This window comes from Hipposideros armiger, unplaced genomic scaffold, assembly GCF_001890085.2.
Source record: "Hipposideros armiger isolate ML-2016 unplaced genomic scaffold, ASM189008v1 scaffold_93, whole genome shotgun sequence".
NCBI classification, from domain to species: Eukaryota; Metazoa; Chordata; class Mammalia; order Chiroptera; family Hipposideridae; genus Hipposideros; species Hipposideros armiger.
The window spans coordinates 1,763,282-1,785,664 of NW_017731443.1; the positions used below are offsets into that span (position 1 = coordinate 1,763,282).

The 22,383-nt window shown below is 58.6% G+C and overlaps 2 protein-coding genes and 1 long non-coding RNA gene across 8 annotated transcripts in view; 1 reads left to right on the forward strand and 2 right to left on the reverse strand.

The window, feature by feature from the left end:
• On the forward strand, nucleotides 1-18,208 carry LTBP3 (latent transforming growth factor beta binding protein 3). Of its 6 annotated transcripts, XM_019645425.1 has the most exons (29): nucleotides 1-79; nucleotides 191-1,055; nucleotides 4,046-4,375; nucleotides 4,519-4,721; nucleotides 4,903-5,008; nucleotides 5,205-5,297; nucleotides 5,474-5,596; nucleotides 6,094-6,252; nucleotides 6,341-6,526; nucleotides 7,100-7,116; nucleotides 7,193-7,265; nucleotides 7,477-7,563; nucleotides 9,336-9,461; nucleotides 9,547-9,678; nucleotides 9,807-9,935; nucleotides 10,171-10,293; nucleotides 10,534-10,656; nucleotides 13,575-13,697; nucleotides 13,943-14,062; nucleotides 15,000-15,128; nucleotides 15,428-15,595; nucleotides 15,785-15,868; nucleotides 16,118-16,246; nucleotides 16,339-16,476; nucleotides 16,571-16,711; nucleotides 16,857-17,018; nucleotides 17,111-17,191; nucleotides 17,277-17,408; nucleotides 17,548-18,208. In XM_019645425.1, the coding sequence occupies exons 2-29, from the start codon at nucleotides 725-727 to the stop codon at nucleotides 17,697-17,699; spliced, it is 3,900 nt and encodes a 1,299-aa protein (XP_019500970.1). In that variant the 5' UTR covers nucleotides 1-79; nucleotides 191-724; the 3' UTR covers nucleotides 17,700-18,208. The 6 variants fall into 6 exon arrangements, with proteins under 6 accessions (XP_019500970.1, XP_019500969.1, XP_019500971.1 ...); XM_019645424.1 differs by lacking the exon at nucleotides 1-79 and having other exon boundaries at nucleotides 156-1,055; XM_019645426.1 differs by lacking the exon at nucleotides 1-79 and having other exon boundaries at nucleotides 156-1,055; nucleotides 17,280-17,408; nucleotides 17,548-18,203.
• On the reverse strand, nucleotides 14,069-16,318 carry LOC109384240 (uncharacterized). Its single transcript, XR_002124368.1, has 3 exons — nucleotides 16,231-16,318; nucleotides 16,043-16,151; nucleotides 14,069-14,183 (listed from the first exon to the last, which is right to left on the reverse strand). It is a non-coding gene; the product is annotated as an uncharacterized LOC109384240 (long non-coding RNA).
• The window catches only part of SCYL1 (SCY1 like pseudokinase 1), an 11,157-nt gene continuing 6,834 nt past the window's right edge, over nucleotides 18,061-22,383 (reverse strand). The window contains exons 10-18 of the mRNA XM_019645431.1: nucleotides 21,437-21,592; nucleotides 20,683-20,871; nucleotides 20,486-20,561; nucleotides 20,044-20,208; nucleotides 19,676-19,821; nucleotides 18,915-18,986; nucleotides 18,605-18,817; nucleotides 18,455-18,509; nucleotides 18,061-18,325 (exon numbers count right to left, since the gene is read on the reverse strand). Of these exons, the coding sequence (XP_019500976.1) occupies nucleotides 18,201-18,325; nucleotides 18,455-18,509; nucleotides 18,605-18,817; nucleotides 18,915-18,986; nucleotides 19,676-19,821; nucleotides 20,044-20,208; nucleotides 20,486-20,561; nucleotides 20,683-20,871; nucleotides 21,437-21,592 (1,197 nt within the window). The 3' untranslated portion in view covers nucleotides 18,061-18,200. The remainder of the gene's footprint in view (nucleotides 18,326-18,454; nucleotides 18,510-18,604; nucleotides 18,818-18,914; nucleotides 18,987-19,675; nucleotides 19,822-20,043; nucleotides 20,209-20,485; nucleotides 20,562-20,682; nucleotides 20,872-21,436; nucleotides 21,593-22,383) is intronic.

Consider the following 22,383-nt stretch of genomic DNA (forward strand, 5'->3'; position numbering starts at 1 on the left):
TTTAATGGAGCAGGCAGAGGTCCAGGCCGACCTCCCCGCCCCGCCCAGAAGAATCTGGCGGCCGGGCCGGCTGGCCCAGGTGAGGGCCCTCTGGAAAGTGCCCAGCGCGGCGGCGGGTTCTGGCGGGGCGGGCATCTGGGGTGGGGACCGCCCCCAGCCTCCACCCGCCTGCACCCCCTCGCTCCTCCAGGCGGCAGCGGCGACGCTTTAAACAGAGAAAAAAAACTGTCTCCCTGGCCAGGGGCCAGCGTCCCAGCCCCCTCGCCGCCGCGGCGCTGAAGCCAGGGAAAACAACTGCTCACTTCTCCCTGCGTCCTGCCCGCGCTCCCTGCGTCCCCGCCGCCCGGGAGCCCAGCCTGGCCCGGGGAGGCGTGGAGCGGGCCGGCCGCCCGGCCTTCCTCCCCTCGCTCCTCCTCTCCTCCTCGACTTGCTGCGGCCTCCTCGCGCCTGCCTCCGTCTGGGGCCTTCGCAGGCCCCGGGCCCTGTTCGTAGCCGGGCCCTTTCCCGGGCGGTGGAAGTTTCTGGGCTCCCCGCTGTCCAGCCTCCATCTCTTGGGCTCTCTTGGGACCCCGCCCGTGCCTGCTGTCCCTTCCCTGCGAGCTTCCTCTGTTCCTCTCCTTCGCGGTCCTTCTACCCTCTCCCGGGGCTCCTGGCTTGCTGCCTGCCTTGGGCACCGGGACCATAGCCCCCGCCCGGGCGCGCCCTCCGGGTCCTGCGGCCCCGGATGCCCGGGCCCCGAGGGGCTACTGGCGGCCTGACCCCTGAGATGCGCGGGGCGGGGGCGGGGGCAGCGGGGCTGCTGGCGCTGCTGCTGCTGCTGCTGCTGCTGGGCCCGGGCGGAGGGGCCGAAGGGGGGCCGGCGGGCGAGCGGGGCGCCGGCGGGGGCGGGGCGCTGGCTCGCGAGCGCTTCAAGGTGGTCTTTGCGCCGGTGATCTGCAAGCGGACCTGCCTCAAGGGCCAGTGTCGGGACAGTTGTCAGCAGGGCTCCAACATGACGCTCATCGGCGAGAACGGCCACAGCACGGACACGCTCACGGGCTCCGGCTTCCGCGTGGGTGAGGGCCAGGGGTCGCGGGCTGGGGGAGCCGGGAAGGCTGGCAACAGGACAAATGCTGGATACATGGCAGAGTTGGCCATATAACACTGGGGGCCAGGGGTACTGAGAGCAGTGGTCTGGGGACCTGGGGCCCGAGGGTGGGGGGCATCAGGGGGCTTGGGAGGCTGGAATCCGGGGACCAGAGTTGGGAGGGCTTTGACTTTACAGCTCTGGGTTAGGGCTGAGGCCTAAGGTATGGGGGTAATGCTGGGGTCCTGGATGACACAGGCCTCTAGGAAGGTGCTGGGTTCTGAGAGGGAGTCAAGGTCAGCACACAGAGGCTTTGAGGAATGTGAACTGGGGGCAAGAGGTCTCAGAGAAGGGGTAAGGCTTCCCCCAAGAAACAAACTTGCTGGAAGAAACAGGAAAAGTCTTCAAAATGTCTGAAGTCGGGTCTGCCAGGGGTAGGCACCTGCATTCCCTGGGGGGGGGAGCACTATGGTCAGGACTGGGGGTGACGAGCTTAGTTACGGGCAAAATCTCGGAGGGGAGGGGTGTTGAGGCCCGACAAGCGGGGTGCAGGCCTGGAGGTAGACGCTGGTTTGGGTCCTTAGTCCCTCCTTTTCCGGGAGTCCCATCTATGCCATTATGGGGGACTTAAGCTCTCAACGGTTCTGCCTCAGAGGCCCTCAGAGTCTCCCACCAACAGCCAACAAGCCGTCATGACTCCCCAGTTCCACCTGAAACCCACCCCTTTCCCAGCATTTCTCTTCAAAGGGCCAGGCCTGGGGCTCAGCTCTCCTCCCCCAGGGCCCTCTGGGCCAGGCAGAGGGAGGTGTCCCAGCAGTAATTACCCTCCTGGACAGGGTAATTAGGCCAGGCCCAGGATGGCACCAGCATTCTTATACATTCCTATACTCACAGACCCTCACAGACCCAAGGAACCCCACGGATGTGGTTCACAGTTCTCATGAGGAGTGTGTGTGCACACGCACGCATGGCGCACACACAAGGGCATGCATGGGCTTTGGAGTGGCACAATGTGATTAAGTACATATTTCTTTGTGCTGTTGTCTTGGGTGTATGTCTCCAGTCACTATGGGAGTGTTTTGTGAGACTGTGTTGGTGTCAGAATGAGTCTGTGAGTATGTATGTGTGCCAAGATGACTGTGCATGTGAGTGTATACAGGCCAGGCCTCCCAGGCCCCCTGGCCATCCTGCCCAGGCTGCTGTCTCCGTCCATGCTGCCCACATCCCCCAGGCTCTGCGCCCAGGCCACAGTGGGCGGGTGTCACTGGGAGGTCACCCTCACCGCTATGGGTGACTCACTGGGAGGCAGGAAGAAGATCCTGCCTCCCCCAGCCCAGGACACACCCCTTCTGCCCTGAAAGTCCTGGCCCCAAGAGACCAGGCAGGATGGGCTGGACTGGGATGCTCTCAGCCAGACCCTGATGGCCATGGATGTGGGCTGTCCCTCTGAAGCCCTCCAGGTATCCAGGAGAGCAGCACCCCCATCTTACCATTCTGCAAGTGAGGGTAGCCACAGGTAGGAGAGGGGTTGGGTCTGCTTTGTGAGCTCAGGGCCCCAAGGCTGAATGTCAGATGTAACTGTGTGTGACAGAAAGACAGAGAGCCCGTCCTCTCAGTCACTCCTTCATTCATTCCCCCTGCACCTCCTCTGGAACTCAGCGCTGAGGCAGACCTGGCCCTGCCCTTCAAAGCACCCTTTATGGTGTGGGAGACGGACATAAATATAACCAATTCAAGCAGAGCTGGGGCAAAGGGTGATAACTCAGGAGAGGGGACAGGGGTGGGTGGGGTATAAGGAGGAGAAGCTGACACTATACAGATAAGATTTGAATATGTAGAGATGGGGAACAGGGCTCTGAAGTGGAGGGAATGGCATGAATAAAGCCCTGGAGACAGATGTGGCTCCTTCGTACCAGGGAGATGAGTTCTGGGTAATGGGGTGCACGTGGAAAATGCAGAGGGGGATGGGTTGAAAGAAGGTTCGCTCTGGGCCATGGAGAGTGTAACTGTCCTTGCAAGGAAGTCAGCCATGAGCAGGAGTGTGACTATGCCAGGGCTTTGCCTGAGGCGGATTTCTAAGGGTGGTGGTGGTGCTGCTGGTATGTGAATAGGCAGGAGAGGCAGGAAGGGGAGGGGCAGAGGGCATGAGGACTGAGGGAGATGGATGCATGAGACAGTACAGAGAGGCCAGAGCTGGGGGCCGGGGGCGAGAGGGGGGAGCAGGAGAGATGGGGCCTAGAGGCTCAGTTATGAATGACTGGAGCAGGCAGGGATCCCTGGTGGTCGAAGGTCAGAGGAGGTGGGGAGTCAAGATACTGATTTCCCATAGTGTCCCCTGGGTGGAGCTGCCCCAGAAAGGTCCCGGGGAGCTGTAGCTACAGATGCGGACATCGTTGGCAGTGGTGAGGTGTGGGCCCTAGCATGGCAAGGCAGAAGGAGGGCGAGAGGAAGAGGCCAGAGTGCTGAGGCCTGGATCAGGGAGAATTTAGAAACGGAGGAAGCCCCAGGTAGAGATCACATTCCCAGGAAAGGCCCGAGGAAAGCTGGAGGAGGAAAAGGCTATTCTATCATCATCATTTGCTACTACTTATTAAATACCCTTTCTATACCAGGCACTGCGCTAAGCATTTGTACAGGCATTACCTCATTTAATAGACAACATCCCCACAGATGAGGACACTGAGGCACAGGGAGGGGAAATAAGTTGCTTAGAGCCAAACAGATGACAAATGGCCTCCTAGCTAGGATTTAACTCCAAGACTTGAAGCTCCAGAAGTCAGCATGGGTAGGATGTTGGGGAACACAGAGGTCCGTTTCTGTGTGTGCATGATGTGTTACAAAAACCAGCTTCTGAAGAACAGTGTCAGTGGATGGCCAGGAAGTAGGAAGGAGTGGGGAACACAGGATGTGGGTGAAGGACTGGGCCTGGGTGCTGGGGGTGTGGGTTGGCCTATGCCCTGATCCACCTCCCCTCCCCAGTGGTGTGCCCTCTACCCTGCATGAACGGCGGCCAGTGCTCCTCCAGAAACCAGTGTCTGTGTCCCCCGGACTTCACGGGTCGCTTCTGCCAGGTGCCGGCCGGAGGAGCTGGTGGGGGCACCGGCAGCTCAGGTCCTGGGCTGGGCCGGGCCGGGGCCCTGTCCACAGGTGCACTGCCACCCCTGGCTCCGGAGAGCGAGTCTGTGGCCAGCAAACATGCCATCTATGCGGTCCAGGTGATCGCGGATCCACCGGGGCCTGGGGAGGGGCCCCCTGCCCAGCATGCAGCCTTCCTGGTGCCCCTTGGGCCAGGACAGATCTCAGCAGAAGGTACCAGGCCACGGGGAGACCCGGGGAGGCTGATGTGGGTGGGCGGTAGGGTGGAGGGACCTGGGCAAAGGCCAGCCCTGCAGGAGTTCCACGCTGCCACCTGGTGTGGAGCAGTCCTGAGGCCACCGTGCCCCGCCCCCCAGTGCAGGCCCCGCCCCCCGTGGTGAACGTGCGTGTCCACCACCCGCCTGATGCCTCCGTCCAAGTACACCGCATTGAGGGGCCGAATGCCGAGGGTCCAGCCCCCTCCCAGCACCTGTTACAGCACCCCAAGCCCCAGCACCCTCGGCCACCCACCCAGAAGCCTCTGGGCCGTTGCTTCCAGGACACACTGCCCAAGCAGCCTGTGAGTGAATCCACAGTCCCGGCTGTACCAGTGGTGTGGTCTCTCAGGGTTGCGTTGTCCCAACTCACAGAGATGGCTCAAAACTGGGGTCTATGGGATGAAGAGGGAGGAAAAGGGTCTCAGGAGGGAGGTCCGGTGGGGGCTGGGTGCCCAGTGACCCTGTCCATACTCCTCCCCCTAGTGTGGCAGCAATCCGCTCCCTGGCCTCACCAAACAAGAGGACTGCTGTGGGAGCATCGGTACCGCCTGGGGCCAGAGCAAGTGCCACAAGTGCCCCCAGCTGCAGTGTGAGTGCCTGTGCTCAGGGACACCCCCACTGCAGGGGGGACCCATTCATACCCCTCCCAGCCCAGTGCTGCCTGAGCTTCCCACTGCCCACCAAATTCCTCTCTACATCCCACTCTGCCCCTCCCCTGTGCCCTCCCTTTCCTCCCTGCAGGCACTCCCAGTGCCCTCCCCCGTCATGCTGTCCTCTCTCTGCAGACACAGGGGTGCAGAAGCCAGGACCTGTACGTGGGGAGGTGGGTGCTGACTGCCCTCAGGGCTACAAGAGACTCAACAGCACCCATTGCCAGGGTATGGCCAGCCAGGAGATTCTGTGGGCTGGAGGGGCAGGCCGGTTGTCCCTGGGGGGAGGGCCCATGGCGAGTGGGGGAGGAGGCAGGGCTGGGGCAGGACCCTGAGGTTCTTGGAGCAGCTTGCTGTCACCCTATGGCCCCAGACTAGAGGAACCAAACTCCCACTTACCACAGACATCAATGAGTGCGCAATGCCCGGCATGTGTCGCCATGGTGACTGCCTCAACAACCCTGGCTCCTATCGCTGTGTCTGCCCACCCGGCCATAGTTTGGGCCCCTCCCGCACGCAGTGCATTGGTGAGACTGAGGGTTTGGGTCCCGGGAGGTCACAAGGCATGGGCAGGAGGGGTAGGGCTACAAGCAGCAGGATCAGAGGTCACAGAGGTCAGAGTGGGATCAAGGGTTGACTATAGGAGGAGCAAGGCCTAGAGCAGATAGAATCAAGGATCAGCAGGGTCAAGAATCACGTGGGATCTGGAGTTAGAGGTCACATGGGGTCAGGGACTATATGGAGTCAGGGTCATATGAGATCATAGACTTGGATGGGAGATCATAGACTTGATGGGTAGGAGGTATAAAGTCTAGAGCAGCTAGAATCGGGTCATAGAGGTGTCAAGGGTCACATGAGATCAGCGTAACACAGGTTCAGGGGTCACATGAATTCAGGATCATATGGGGTCAAGAGCCACATGAGGATCAAGGGTTATTTGGGCCAAAGAGGCAAGGTCTGGAGCAGCTGGGAAGAGGGACGTGGGCAGTGTTCAGGCGCCCATGTCCATCACTGGCCCCTGCAGCGGACAAGCCGGAAGAGAAGAGCCTGTGTTTCCGCCTGGTGAGCCCTGAGCACCAGTGCCAGCACCCGCTGACCACGCGCCTCACCCGCCAGCTCTGCTGCTGCAGTGTCGGCAAGGCCTGGGGTGCACGGTGCCAGCGCTGCCCGGCTGATGGCACTGGTGAGCCTGGGCCTGTGGGCCTAGGGGCTGGCTGGCTGTGTGCCTATCTAGGAAACACTCACTTCTCTGCCCCTTGCTCTGGCCACAGCTGCCTTCAAGGAGATCTGCCCAGCTGGAAAGGGGTACCACATCCTCACTTCCCACCAGACGCTTACCATTCAGGGCGAAAGTGACTTTTCCCTTTTCCTGCACCCTGACGGGCCACCCAAGCCCCAGCAGCTCCCTGAGATCCCCAGCCGGGCGCCACCACCTGAGATCACAGATGAAGAGAGAGGTCTGATCTGACCCTTTCCATTCTTTGACAGATGCTGAACCCCTAGACCTGACCCCTTGACCCCTGATCCATGGACATAACCTCAGAATCTAACCTCTAACTCTTAATACCTGTTCTAACCATTGACCCCAAGAGCTGATTCTCTCACCCCTAACCAAGATTGTAACCCCAGGATTTAACCCCTAATCAACAGTATCTGACCATCCATTGCCCTCCAGATCTGTTCCTCTGGCCCCAGAGCCCTTTGATTTCCAGACGAGGGCATTGATTCAGCCCAAATGCTGGCCCTAGAGCTGACTCTGACCCCTGACCCAGGGATTTGACCCTAACTATTAGCTCCTAAGCCTTGTTCTATAACCCAGAGACCTTGATCAACCATCACTCCCCATATCTGTTCCCCTGACCTGTGATGCAAACACTCGCTGACCCCAGGATCTAACCCTTGACACTTGACCCAGACACATTATTGTTGAACTCTTAGAGACCTTAACCACAAATACCCAACTGCTGATCCCACACTTGACTCTCTTCTCCCAGCCCAACACTTAATATCCCCATCTTTTTCCCTTTTAGGGGTGAGCACCAACTCAGTGAGTATGAGAACCCATGTGGGAGGGACAGGAAGGTCAAGGAGACACGGAGGGCTTATGCTGCTGTCACCTGCAGCCAGTGATGGAGGAGCAGTCAGCACAGCAAAGCCATCCAACCGCCACCACATCTGCTGCCCGGCCTTACCCCGGTGAGATGGGCACTTCAGGGACCAGTCCTCAGGCGCTGTCACTGCTGGGGGCAGGTCACAGCCTAGGCTGGAGGGGGGTGGGGGTGGGGTGGCTCGGTGAAGCTGGGTGTGAAGTTCCCAGCTGATGGCCTTCCGAGAGAGGGGCGGCTCTTCCACCCTTCCCACCTCCTAACGGGTGTGCGTGCGCTGCTGCTGCTGCTGCTGCCCCCAGAGCTGATCTCCCGGCCCTCGCCGTCCACCGTGCGCTGGTTCCTGCCGGACTTGCCCCCTTTAGAGATCGCCCCTACTCAGGTCACAGGTAAGACCCGCCCACCTAAGCCACGCCCTGAGCAAGGCACGCCCCCTAGCTTTGTTTTCCTCCTCTCCTACCTCCCTCCAGTCATTTCCCGTGATAACGCTTATCCAGGGCTTAACAGTGTGCAGCAGGGACCCTACTCCGCTCTCAAATGATCTGGGCATTATGGTGCTCAATCCAGTCCGAAGGCATTTATTCCTTCATTCATTCAACTAATATTTATTGAATACCTACTATGTGCCAGGCACTGTTTAGGAGCTGGGGATACAGAAGTAAACAAAACAGACATAAATTCCCTCTTCTTGCAGAGTAGGCAGACAAACAAACAGATCAACGAGTGAAAATCTAACCTGTGTCATAACTGCTATGAAAAAATAAATCAGAGAAGAAGAAAGGAAGTCTGGGGGTTGTGATCATTTGTAGGGGGGCAATGAGAGAAGGCTTTCTGAGCAGGGCTTTAAAGATTGTTAGAAATTAAAGAGGAGTAGGTTGGTGAAAAAAAACAAAAAACATTCCAATTGAAGTTTGGGTAAAGACATGGAAACATGAAACACTAGTGGAGGAGGGAGAAACCACACACAGATCAGTGTTTCCGAACCAGGGAAGGGCTGGTGCATGGAGCCTTGTGAAGAGGCTTGGGTTTGACACCAAAGGCTGTGGGAAGTGTCTGTAGGGTTTTGGGCATCATAATAATTGCTAGCTATGGCTGAGCAATCGCCCTCTAGCCAGGCACTGACTAAAGAGTTTTACATACTAAATATCATTTAGCTTTCTCATAATCTGTGAAGTGGGCACTGCTGGCCTCATTTTCTGATGAGAAAGCTGAGGCTCAGAGAGGTTCAGTAACTTGCCCCAGGTCACACAGCTGAGCCAGATTCAAGCCCATGACTGTGTATACTCTAAAGCCACATGGGAGCCACCAGCATGATTGAAACCCAGAAGCTAGATTTGCTCCTAGGGTAAGAGCTCAGGTGGAAGGTAGCTGGCCTAGAGGCCTGCACAGATTAGGACAACCTCGTGACAGCCCTGAGCGCTGTGGGAATGTGGAGGAAGCGGCACCTGGGGAGGCTTCTCAAAGGAGGGGGTGTTAAGAATGCCTAGGGAGAAGCACTCTCAGCAAAGAGAACAGCCTGCAAAAGCCCACTGGCCAGGTGTGTTTGGGGTGGGGCAAAGTTCAGTATCAAGGCCTGAGTTGCATGGGTTAGGGGGCAGAAGCAGGGGAGGGACCAAAAGGAGGGAGAGGAAGGAGGCAGGAAGTCCTGGGACTGGTGACAAAGAGGGTGAGGGGGATTCCTGGATCTGACCACCTATGCACAACCATGGGGCACACCACAATTTCCTGGAAACCAGTTCCTGCCTGCTTTGGGAGGGGAAGCAAATCAACCATTCTGGAATGGGGGGCTCGGATCCCTGAAGCAAGGGTGGTTGGGGGTGACCCGGCTAGAGGAATTTGGTGTGACTGAGGCTTCAGGGTTTAAAATATTGAGGTGACTGGGGACAGGGTATAGTGAGTGGGAGAGTGTACCAAGGTGTCCTGGAGTTGATGTCAGGGACCTGGGGTCATGGTTTGGGGTAATCTGGGATGGAGGTGTAGGAAATCCTAGGATTGGGGTGTAAGGTGTACAGGGACCTAAGGTCACAGTGTGAACAGGCTCAGGTATCCAGGTCATTAGGAATGGGGTATTGAGGTCTGCATTGGGAACATGGCAGAAAGTGAGTGCTCTCTGCTGCGCCCCTGACCTGCCACTGCCCCACTCCCTCACCCTGGCCCGCAGAGACAGACGAGTGCCGACTGAACCAGAACATCTGTGGCCACGGAGAGTGCATCCAAGGCCCCTCCGGCTACTCCTGCCATTGCAACCCGGGCTACCGGTCGCACCCGCAGCACCACTACTGCGTGGGTGAGAAGGGGCGTGTGGGTGGCACGGGGGCGGCCATGGCTCACAAGACCCCTTTGACGTCTCCCCGCTCGCGCCTCCTTCTCAGACGTGAACGAGTGCGAGGCAGAACCGTGCGGCGCTGGCAGGGGCATCTGCATGAACACCGGCGGCTCCTACAACTGCCACTGCAACCGCGGCTACCGCCTGCACGTGGGCGCCGGGGGGCGCTCGTGCGTGGGTGAGCAAGGCCGGAGCCGGGACCGCGCCGGGGCTGAGTGCATGGGGGGGGGGGCTCTCCTCCTGACCACAGCGGAATCCCCTCCGCTGTCCCTTGCACTCCGCTCGCGCCCCCTTCCTCCCGCTCAGACCTGAACGAATGCGTCAAGCCCCACCTGTGCGGCGACGGCGGCTTCTGCATCAACTTTCCTGGCCACTACAAGTGCAACTGCTACCCTGGCTACCGGCTCAAAGCCTCCCGACCGCCCCTGTGCGAAGGTGCGGGAGACGCCATCCAGACCGACGGGGATCCTCAGCTGTCCCTTGACCTGGGGTGGGGGCGGAGAGCCTGAACTCTCTTTGCCCAGCTCAGAGCCTCTTAGAGGTTGGGGTCCGGGAGCCCAGAGGGGCTGGTTTGCCTTGTTGCTCTGTGACGGAGAGAGGCCCTGCCGAGGACCCTGAGTGCCTGGCTGGCCATGTTGTCCCTAAACGGGTCTTCCTCCCTCCCGCGCAGACATCGACGAATGCAGAGACCCTAGCTCCTGCCCGGATGGCAAATGCGAGAACAAACCCGGGAGCTTCAAGTGCATTGCCTGTCAACCCGGCTACCGCAGCCAGGGGGGCGGGGCCTGCCGCGGTGAGGCGGGGGGTCCCTAATAGGATAGAGGGCGGGGCTTCGGGGGCAAATAAAAGGGGCCGGTTGCGGAGTTGCCCCCAAGATGGGGTAGAGTCGGCACCGGCCTAGGCGAAGGCAGGGATAGTGGCCGTGAGAGTCCCCTCGAGGGTGGTGCCTCCAGGGAATAGAGATTCCCCCCCATCTCGGGAAGAGGGGACCCCCCATATCTGCACAGTCCGAGCCAAGCCTTCTTCTCCGCAGACGTGAACGAGTGTGCCGAGGGCAGTCCTTGCTTGCCCGGCTGGTGTGAGAACCTCCCAGGCTCTTTCCGCTGCACGTGCACCCAGGGCTACGCTCCAGCACCGGATGGCCGCAGTTGCCTGGGTGAGCTCCAGCCCTCCCCCGCAATGCCACCTGTTACCCACTCACGCACCGGAAGGTGGGGACTGGGTCACCCGGTCTCTCAGACGGTTGTGCAGGAGGTAGCTAATTCACCCCTCGGTTCACTGATCTATTCACTCATTTTCTGAACGAACCCGAGGAAGGGCCACCAGACTTTCAACGTAGGACGTCTTAGGAAGCAAAGCTTGAAGATGCGTTTGCAAAGCACATTAAATTCGAAGAAAAAAAAAAGATATAAAAGCAGGATGGGTGGGGGGGTGAGTAGTCCCAGTTACATTAATGTTTCTTATGCGCCAGAGGCCCCCTGGGGGCTGGGATATCAAAAACTGGGGAACAGGAGACTAGAGCGCAGGGCTTTTTGGAATGGAATTTGGGTACTCCTGGGAAACACCAGTGGGGCTAGGAAGAGGAGAGGCCTGAATTGTCTTAAAAGATCAATGGGAATTAGCCAAGCAAAGAAAGGTGAGAGGAATAGCACGCCAGGCAGAGGGCTCAGCATATGGTGGACTCAGGTGAAAAACAGCGCAGAGTGTGCTGGGAATTGTAAGGTACTAGCAGTGGATGGGGGCTGAGGCTGGCTAGTGAGGGGCAGGTCCCCATCCCTTGGAGGGTTCCCTAAGCACACCACCAGGAGGTTAAGCTTCATCTGAGGGTGTTATGAGGCACCTGAAGCATTTTAAAGGGAGTGACAAGATTCACCAATTGCTCTAGAAAGTTCCCTGATGCCAAATGTGGAGAATGACTGGAGGTCTGTTGGAGAGACTCAAGGCAGAGACATTGGTGGATGCGAGGAGAGTAGTGGCCTCAGGATGGTCATGAGATAATGTGATATTAGAGGAAATTACCTTGTTATCTGGATGTCCAGGTGAGGGAGACAGGCAAACGAGGGACCCTCCAGGTTTCTGGTTTGGGTCACTCAGTCGGTGGTGCTGTTCACTGGGATAGGGTCCCCAAGAGTGGGGCATGTATGAGAAGGAAGACACTAAGTTTCATGTTGGATGAATTGAATGGGTGGCCCCTGTGGGCCTCTTGGGTGGACATGCCAGCAGATGGTGAGCCATAAGTTGGAAGCCTTGGGGCAGACATGCCCACCCGGAACTGTGGACTGTGGGGGCTATCGAACTTTTGGGTGCACCTGCTCAGCCAAGGAGGGGGGACCAGTGAGGGAAGACTTGGAAGAGCCTTGGAGACACTGCCACATAAGTGGCAGGCAGGGGAATAGGAGCGGGAGGGGTGGTAAGAGGGCTCAGGGAACACTAGCCAAGAAGCTGGGTAGGGGAGGCTTCCAGGGCAGAGGTGGATGAGCTAAATGCAATAGAGAGGTTCTTGTAAAATAAGGTCCCTGGTGGCCTTGACTGGGTGGCTTCTGTGGCATGATGGGACCAGGAGATGCAGGCAGCACATGAGGAAGAGAGAGCTGGGGTCACTGGATGGGGTTAAGGCTGTAGGCTGAGGAGATGCCAAGAAGGTGGATGAGGGGATAACAGGGGCAGCTGGGAGAGGAGCAATGGACAGGAGAAGGGACAACGCTTGCTCTAACAGGACCAAGAAGGGAATGGATGTAGATAGTGATTTTTAGGAGGTTAAAAGTGATTACCGGGCTGGCCGAGTGGCTCAGTTGGTTAAGAGCTCACTCAAGAGTTTGAGCTCTGAGCAACAGCGGTTCGAGTCCAGCCTGAGCTGAGCAGCCGCTGAGCTGCCAACAGGTAGCAGGATGGCTCAGCTAAAAAAAAAAGTGATTACCGTAATTCTCTCAATAAACAGTAAAGGGCCTGAGTTGAGTAGGGGACTTGAGGAGAACAGTCAAGGTTTGGAACTGCCCTAGGGACTGGTCCGAAGTCAAGGCTTGAGAGGAGGGGAGAGGATGGCACTAGCCACACTGAGGATCTATATGGCCAGGCTGGAGGCCAGAGCGAGTGGCTGTGGCCCAGTGTGTTCAGCTTGGTGGCTGGCTCCAGCCGGACCCAGCACCCAGGATCCAGAGGCCTAGAGGCAGGCCATGGCTCTGACTTTGCCAGACATGAAGAGGGAAGAGAGGTGTTCACGGGCCTCTGCAAGAGAAGGTGGAATGGGGGACTTGAGAACAGCTGAGGCAGTGGGAAGGAAGCAGCATCTGAGGCATGTCCAAGGTAGGGCCGATCCCAGCCCTTTGTCCCAAAAGCAAGTGGCTGGCATTGAGGTGAAGGTCATGGGAACTGAGGGATCAAGGAATGTAAGGTCAGAGGCTGGGCCTGGCCGTCCACATGGATGTTGAAAACTCCTAGGATGGGGAGGAAGACAGAGGGAGAGGGATTAGGAAGGTGTGTTCTGACAGCAATAGAATAGAGAAGGTGGAGGCTGGTATGGGGCCAAGGGCACCTCCGAGGAAGAGCATGGCTTGGAAGGGGTCTAGAGTGTGGGCAACAACCAGCTTCCAACAGAAAGGACTCCGGAGAAGCATATTCTCAAGGGGAGCCAAGTTCCTTTACTGCACAAGCAAAAGAAATTACTCTGTGAGGACAAAGACATAGGGAAGCTTATTTACATGGGAAGAAAGGGAGCCATGGCAGGTGAGAGTGAGAGCAGAAAGTGAGAGCAGCTGGGGCAAGGAAGCCCAGGGCAGCAGGGGAAGCGGGGACGCAGGAGGGTGCCTCTTGTTGGGCGAAGACGAATGAAGGAGCGGGAGGCCTGAGCTCTTTGGAATCAGACACGGCCAGGGTCCCTGGCAGCACCTGGCCTAGTCACCAGGGCATGGTGTGACACACGGGAGGGGGTGAGGGTCCCATGCGTCTCTTAAGCTCCACTGGCCTTCATGCTTGTGCTCCAGGCATGGGCAGGAGTGGGAAAAGGGTAGCAAAGGCTCTAGACCCCCCACACACACACCTTGATCCTGACCCTCAGATACTCCATGTGTCCTGCAGATGTGGACGAGTGTGAGTCTGGGGATGTGTGTGACAATGGCATCTGCACCAACACACCAGGCTCCTTTCAGTGTCAGTGCCTCTCTGGCTATCATCTGTCAAGGGACCGGAGCCGCTGTGAGGGTAAGGGGGGCCTAGAGCTGGGGGGCTGACCTGTTCCTCCCTACCCTAGGACCTCCACTGCCCAGACCCCAAGTCCAGAAGCTAACTGTAAACAAGCCGGGCACTCCCATGTCTAGCCCCCATCGAGATCTAAGATGGGACATGGGGTGTAGGCCCCACCTGGGGCTCTGTGGGAAGCCCTGGCAGCCTCAGACTGTGTGAGGGGGTCAGCCCCTGAGATTCTCCACCTCTTTGATCCCGTACAGACATTGATGAGTGTGACTTCCCAGCAGCCTGCATTGGGGGTGATTGCATCAACACCAATGGCTCCTACCGATGTCTCTGTCCCCAGGGGCACCGGCTGGTAGGGGGCAGGAAGTGCCAAGGTATGAGGGTACTGGGTGTGAACCCCTGAGGAGGAATGGCAGGGAGCAGTAATCTCCTAGACACACTGTTGATCTGTCTTTCCATCTATCCGTCCACTCAGCCATCCTTCCACTCTTTCACCTAGAATAACAGTAACAGTAACAATAATTACATGGTGCCTACTATGTGCCAACTCACCCTTACATGCATTCATCTAACAAGAGTTTACTGAGATCCTACTATTTGCCAGATGCTATACTATGTACTAGATATTGAGCAATGACCCGGGGCTCCCAGCTAGGGGGCTGACATATAAACTGATCCTTACAGTTCAGGGTTCTGGGTGCCAAAAGAGGTTTGGACTAGTGATTAATTGCAATGGAGAGGTGACAGTGCATCCCAACTTGAAGCATAAATAGGTTCCCTAAAGCATAAATAGGTTCTCTAAGAAGAGAGAAGTAAGGGATGGTATTTCAGGCCCAAAGAACGGTATTTGCAAAGCACAGAGATTTGGAAGGAGCTGGTTGTTTTTAGGGGAGAGTAGACACCTGTGCCCTAAACATAGAGTTGAGGTTGTTGGTGGTTTAGAGTAAAGGGTGATAAGACTTACAGATATTGAGAGACCAAACTGAAAAGCTCTCAAATGCACAGCTGAGAATTAGGACTTCATTCTGTTGTCAGTAGGAGCCATTAAAGGTTCTATGAAGAATACTGTAGCGAATGTGGACTATCTGCTCACAATAACTGCAAATTCACTTCCAGGATTCATAGTCTCCCTATGTTCACACACCTACCCACATGCAGGCAAACACGAATGGAATTCCTATTGTATGTACTTTGAAATCAAAGTGGAAATTCGGGTTCTGAACTTGTGAGAGGCCCTTGAGGCTCACCCCCAGGAAAAGAGGGGCTTGTTTCCCTCTGAGCAGCTTTTCCTGCTCCCTTCACTCCCTGCAGACATAGATGAGTGTAGCCAGGACCCAGGCCTATGCCTTCCCCACGGGGCCTGTGAGAACCTGCAGGGCTCCTATGTCTGTGTCTGCGATGAGGGCTTCACGCTCACCCAGGACCAGCATGGATGTGAGGGTAAGTGTCTTGGGGCTCTTTTCTCTGACCAAACAACCCCTGAGCTGCAGCTGGGATTCAGAGACGTATCCTGGTCCCACCTCTTGAATTTTGGGAACAGGAAGAGATCTCTTTTGCCTGGGAAAGTCTGGTGGGGCCAAACCTGGCAGAAGGGCCTTGAATGCCACATTGAAGATGGCCCGCACTAGGCAGCTTTGGGGGTCCAGGCAATGTGGGAGATCAGAGGGATGCCGTTGGTGGGCAGTGTGGACAGGCAGAGATAGTCTGCAGGACTCTGAGCTGCCCTCCTCTCTCTTCAGAGGTGGAGCAGCCCCACCACAAGAAGGAGTGCTACCTTAACTTCGATGACACGGTGTTCTGCGACAGTGTACTGGCCACCAATGTCACCCAGCAGGAGTGCTGCTGCTCACTAGGGGTTGGCTGGGGAGACCACTGCGAGATCTATCCCTGCCCAGTCTACAGCTCAGGTCAGAAGCCGGCAGGCCCTTTTCCTTCCTAGAGCCTCAGTTTCTTCATTAGGAAACGGAATGGGGGAAATGGCCCCTCCCTGGGTAGGTGGGAAATGAGTCAGAGAGCTCCGACTTGAGCCCGCCGGCCAGCACGCTCGCGCTCATCCTCCCTCCTTCCCCTCTTCCCCTCCCGCTCTCTCCTTGCAGCTGAGTTCCACAGCCTCTGCCCAGACGGGAAGGGCTACACACAGGACAACAACATTGTCAACTACGGTATCCCAGCGCACCGTGGTAAGTCCCCACACGGCTCCGCCCACCAAGGTTTGGACCGCCCCCGTCCCTGCCCCGCCCGCGCAGCCATCATTTGCCCCGCCTCTCAACTGAGCCCCACCCCCATCACTCAACCACCTACGAAAAAGCCTCAAACACTAAGTTTGCTCCGCTCCCGCCGAAAGCTCCACTTACATGTTCTGGACTTGCCGGGCCTCAGTGGCCCTGCAGGTAGAGGACGCTGGGCGTCCAATATTTATCACTCCGCAGACATCGACGAGTGCATATTGTTCGGGGCGGAAATCTGCAAGGAGGGCAAGTGCGTAAATACACAGCCGGGCTATGAGTGCTATTGCAAGCAAGGCTTCTACTACGACGCGAACCTGCTGGAGTGCGTGGGTGAGTGCAGTCAGCCCCCGCGGCCGTGGGAAAGCGGCCGGGAGATACGCACAATTCCCGGCTGGTTGCTCCCACTCGCGCTTTTCCTCCAGACGTGGATGAGTGCTTGGACGAGTCCAACTGCCGGAACGGAGTGTGTGAGAACACGCGCGGCGGCTACCGCTGCGCCTGCACGCCCCCAGCGGAGTACAGCCCAGCGCAGCGCCAGTGTCTGAGTCCGGAGGAGATGGGTGAGGCCCGGGCCTGCTGGCTGGGGAAACAGGAGGGCAGGGGCCCAAGCTGAGCTGTAACCGCCACCCCCACCCATCTCCTCGCTGCCCGTAGACGTGGACGAGTGCCAGGACCCTGCAGCTTGCCGCCCTGGCCGCTGCGTCAACCTCCCTGGCTCCTACCGCTGCGAGTGCCGCCCGCCCTGGGTGCCTGGGCCCTCCGGCCGCGATTGCCAGCTCCCGGAAAGCCCGGCCGGTGAGGGCAAGGGTCGTCCCGAGCTAACTCCAAGGCCCTGTCTGCCGTATGGAGCTCTGGGCGTGCAGCCTCTGCAGATGGGTTGGAGCGCAAACGGGCAGTCCTTGATTTGGGCTCCTCCCTGACGCCGGGTCCCCCTCCGCAGAGCGTGCCCCGGAGCGGTGGGACGTGTGCTGGGGCCAGCGCGGAGAGGACGGCATGTGCGCGGGCCCTCTTGCTGGACCCACCCTCACCTTTGACGACTGCTGCTGTCGCCAGGGCCGCGGTTGGGGCGCCCAATGCCGCCCGTGTCCGCCGCGCGGTTCTGGTGAGCCAGCAAGGGAAGGGTTGGCTCAGAGGGAGTATGGGAGCGGGAGCCCGGTGCGTCGACCACGCTGATCACTGACTGGCCCCTCCCAGGGTCCCAGTGCCCGACATCGCAGAGTGAGAGCAATTCCTTCTGGGACTCGAGCCCCCTGCTGCTGGGGAAGCCCCCGAGAGGTGAGTGTAGTGGGAGGCGACAGAGGCCGGGTTGTGGCCATCGCTGGGGGCAGTGATGACGTCTGTGTTCTCCCGGGCGGCTCAGAAGAGGATAGCTCGGAGGAGGATTCAGACGAGTGCCGCTGCGTGAGTGGCCGCTGCGTTCCGCGGCCAGGTGGCGCAGTGTGCGAGTGTCCCGGCGGCTTCCAGCTTGACGCCTCCCGCGCACGCTGCGTGGGTAAGCCGGGCCACGGGGGGGAAGCCAAGGGGACCGATCCGCTCTGGGGACCGGGGCCTGCGGGACCAGAAGCAAGGGGGCTGCACGGCTCTGGCGCCCTCGCTAAGTCCACACCTGTCACCCCCATCTCCACCTCCAGACATAGACGAGTGCCGAGAGCTGAACCAGCGCGGGCTGCTGTGCAAGAGTGAGCGCTGCGTGAACACGAGCGGTTCCTTCCGCTGCGTCTGCAAAGCCGGCTTCGCGCGCAGCCGCCCGCACGGGGCCTGTGTGCCCCAGCGCCTCCGCTGACACCATCCTGGGCCGGACCTTGGTGATCACCCAGCGCTGGGGCAAACTCAGCCTCTCGCTTCTGCCAGGACTCGGGGCTCCGACCCAGGGACTCTTCTGGCCCATAAACCCCTTCCAGAGCCCCATGTCCCGAAGAAGCCCATCGGCTACACCTGGTTTACAAGCGGAAATTGGGTCTCCTGGGCGCTGCAGGCCTTTCTCCCAGAGGGCGTTTCCTAGAAACTGATAAATCAGATCGTGCCTCTTTACTCTTGGCTTTCAAAGCAAATTGATGTTCACCTCCATAGTGGGTGCGAACTCCACAGGGCAGCGCCAGACCTCAGCCTCCTTGGAGGGGCTAGACTGAGCCCAGCACAGGGGGTGTGAAATAGAATTTATTGTGGCTCTGATTATGTACATATGAGATGTGCCTGGCCGGGCTGGCCGGACTCGCATCGTTTGTACAATAAATACATCCGCGGGGCCTACTCTCCGTGGCCGGGAAGCACCCACACCAAAGGTTCAGTCCAGCTTCCGAGTCCCCAGCTTCATGGGTCCCTTAGCTGCCTTCTTCTCAGCACGTTTGGCCTCCATCTCCCTCCGACGCTCCTCACGCTTCTTCCGGGCCAGCTCAGCCTTCACCTGCCCTGGAACAGGAAGGGGAGGCAGGCTGAGGGCATCAGGATGACCTGGGTCTCGCCTTCCCAGCCATGCCTGCTGGAGGGATGGGATGGGGATTGCTCTAGTCCATCAGCCCTCCCAGGGAAAACACTTACGGCTCTCAGTCTCCAGGCCCTCCCAGTTGTCATCGCCCCATGAGTCGGGTCTTGGCTGAAAAGAGAAGCATGGGCTGCTGGAGTGGAGGCCAGCGCCCAGCCGATGCCCACCCTAGATCTGCACCCTCCCACTGGACTGGTGCCCAGTACCTGGGTGCCAGTCTCCCGACGTGCTGACAGGCTAGCAAAGGGGTCGCCTTTGTCACTAGGCTCCTGTCCACCCCAGTTATACTCGCTGGCAGGCCGTGTGCCCTCAGGGGGTGGGTCCTGGGAGCTAGGCTCCTGCCAGCCCTGCTCCCATGAGCCTTCAGCTTCCCAGCTGCTCCAGTCTGACTCGGGGGACTTGTGGTCGGGGTTCATGGTCTGCAGAAAAGAAGGGGGAGGTAGCGCCAGACAGGGAGGGAGAGGCCAGGCCCCACTTTCCATGTATACACACACCCGTGTCCCCCACCCAGCTCACCTGGCCAACTCGGCTGGCTTGGCTCCCAGTACTCCAGTCGTCCTGCTGGGCTAATACAGACTCAGCCTCCTGCTGCAGTAGGAAGGAGAGCACAACCATAGACCCCCGCACCCCCCACCCAAAAGGACAAGGAAGCCCCCCAGCCCCTTCCCAGCCACGGGCTCCACCCTCTCCTTCTTTTGTTTTCCATCTCATTTGCTCCTGAGGCCCTGTTTCCCATCTATAAAGTGGACCTGCTGAACCTGGCCTGCCATCACTCCTCTATGAGGCTGGGAATGTGGTGTAGAGTTCTAAACCGCTCCGTGTAGCCTCGGGAGCCAAAGACTGCTGTCAGCCAGATGGGGAAACTAAGCCCAGAACTCTGCCCCCATTTCCTTCAGGACAGCTCCACTCCATCCTCAGCTGGTCCTGAGCCCAGCTCCCACGAAGGACTGGTCTGGTTCTAGGCCTGTGAGTGGCCTCTCCTTGCTGACCACTGAGGCTGGCTAGGCATTGGAGCAGGTGGAAGAGAGATGGAGTGGTCGAGGAGGAGGATCAGTGTGCTGCCCCAACTGGCAACTGCTCCCAGGGGCCCCTGGAGTTGAGCGGGGGCTCAGCTGCCAGCTCTGGTCCACAATGGTCACTCCATGATGCCTACTCACCAGGGATGCTGTGCAGATGAGGACAAGCCTGACTCCAGCCAAGCCCACACAAGCTCCTTGAATGGCAGCCTGTGACCTTTGAGCTGGGGTCCCCTGGGGAGGCCCCCTCAGCCCACTCACCTCTAAGCTGCCCCAGTCTTCATCATCCCATCTGTCAGCAGCACTGCTGTCCTCTGCTGTGTCCTTCTGCTCCTCTTGTGTCTCCCAGTGGCTTGAGGTCACGGGTGTGGCAGGGACAGGGGTCGGGGGGGCCGGGGCAGGAAGTCCTGAGAAGCAGAGGCTCACTGAGTACCCATACACTGGTTCCCAGGAAAGTCTCGGAACCGGGAAGAGGTTGCTGGGAGAGAGGGGGGCTCAAGAGGGGACTAGACTCTATCCCATCCCCTATGTCCCCATCATGACCCCAGGGAGTGCCATATAATAACAGACCCTGGGTGCCAGCACCCCCAAGCCCTCAGTCATTGATTCAGCCAGTCTGGGACACTCACCCTCGGGCATTGGTCTCTGGGGGACGTTGGTCTCAGCCGGGGTAGCTGTGGGGTGTGCACGGATCAGCTTGGAGGTGAGTGAAGAGACCCCCGTTACAGCCCAGCCTGCCCAGCTGGCTGCGGCTCCTCCCATTCCAGGGCTGGAGGCTGCATGGACGTCCTTTTCTAGGCAGTGACAGGAGAGAGAGACAGGTATAGACGCCTCAGGCATCCATGAGGAAGGTGATAGGAGGGCAATAACTGAAACAGAGCGACCTGTAGTGAGCCCCGCTTCTCCCAGCCTGTGTCTCCCATATATAAGATGGGGAGTGGGGGAAGTGTCAGTCTACTCTCTAAGGCTCTTCCAGCTTTCAGATACTCCAGTGAGGCGGAAGGGGGCCATGACAGGTGATAGTCAAGGATGTGGCAGGAGGAAGAGGGAACGTGAATATGGGCCACTCACCCACTTCAGTCAGCTGGGTGGGGTCCTCTGACACAGACTCCAGTTTGGACAGGAAACTTCGGATGGCCTTGAAGGCCTGTGGGGTAGCAAGGGGCAGGGCTGGGGCCTCCAAGGTTCCTGTGAGCCCGCCAGGCCAGCTTGGGCCCAGCCATCCCCCAGTGCCCCAGCTCCAGAGCCAGGCTCCAGCTGTGCCTCACCTGGTCCCGCACGGATTTCTCGGGATCCACAGTGAGGCCACAGAGCACAGGCAGGATCTTGTGGGCGCAGTCACTCACTGAATAGAGGTTATGGGTGGCAGCAAAGCCCAGGACACCCGCGACCCGGGATGGTGCAAATGGGTCCTTAGTGGCCCGGCTGAAGGCGGAGGTGAGGACCCTGTGTCTGGTCTGGGGTGGGGCAGGGGAGAGGGCTCCTGAGTTGGAGGGTCAGTCCTGGGGCCCAGAACTGACAGGCCTCACTTCCCAAAGCAGAGGCCGTCCACAGGGCCCCCCAAGTCTGAAAATGTGTTATTCACTAACAAAGGGGGAGAAATTACTTGAAACTCTGGATCTTGACTTCGTCCCAGATCACTGGGCTCACGCTGCCTCACAGCGACAGGGACAGAGCAGCAGCTGCCCTGGGGTTAGGGCCTGTGCCTCCCTTCCCATCTGTCCCACTGACCCGTTTCATTCATTCCTGTTAACTTTCTGGGCACTGCAGGCGTCAGAATTTACAAACGTTGGCTGAGAGGATGCACACAGACCGTGGGGTCAAGCAGTCCTGGGTTCAGTTCCCAGCTACTGGCTGTGTCACGTGGTGCAACTCAATCCACCCCTTAGACACTGGGGTTGGGAGTGCCCAGGGCCTAGGTCTCTGGGAGGACAACAGCCCACAACAAGGAGGCCTGGCCCTGGAGGAGGCCGTGGTCCTGTAACACTGTCGGAACGGCTGGCACCGGTGCGGGGCACTCACACTGGCACTGAGGTAGGAGCCGATTTTGCCCAGGCAGACAGTGGTGTTGCAGCGGATGGGGCCCTGCTCGTCCTTGGCCTGCAGCCGTGCGAAGTGCTTCATCAGCTCCATGTTGAGGTTGGCCTCGTTCAGCTTCGGGGCCAGGAGCAACATGGACTGCAGGGTGGGGACAGTGGAAACTGTGGGCCAAGGGCCACACGCAGGAGTGGCCACCTGGGAGGGTGCTGAGGAGACCTGCCAAAGTCCTCCCACACCTACCTCTGAACCTGGTCTGGTCCCTATCCAGAATGCTGAGGAAGGGGACCCCCATTTCACTGCCCCCTTAATAGCAAAACCTCGGAAGTTTGTCTGCACTGTCTCCCATCTCTCTCGTCTGCTCCCTCTTGTGTGCGCTCTACTCAGAATTTCACACACTCTCTACCAGGTGGCTTGGGTTGAGGTCCCCAGTGACCTCCACATTGATAAACCCATTGATAAACCTGAGCCCTCAGCAGCTTTGACATTCCCAAGCTCTCCCCCTTCCTTAAAACTTCAGTTTCTGGTCTTCCAGGACACCACCCTCTCCTGGTTCTCCTCTGACCTCGCCGGCTGCTCTTTCACAGTCTCCTTTTGCTGAGCTCTTACTGTTCAGATCCCCAGAGTTACTCCCAGGCCCCTTCTCTCTTACACCTCACCCTAGGTGCTCTCACCCCTTCCATGGCTTAGAATGCCCGTTAGCTGACAATGCCCAGATGTGCACGCACAACCAGACCCAACATCTCCACCTGGCTGTCTAACAGACATGGCCAAGACAGGACCCAACTCCTCCCGCACACATTCCTCCATCTTCTCAGTAAACGACAACTTGGCCTTCCAGTTGCTCGGGCTAGAAGCTTCAGAAACCCCCTTGATTCCATATCTATCCATCAGCAAATACCGTCGGCTTCACCTTCGGAACGTGGCCGCTT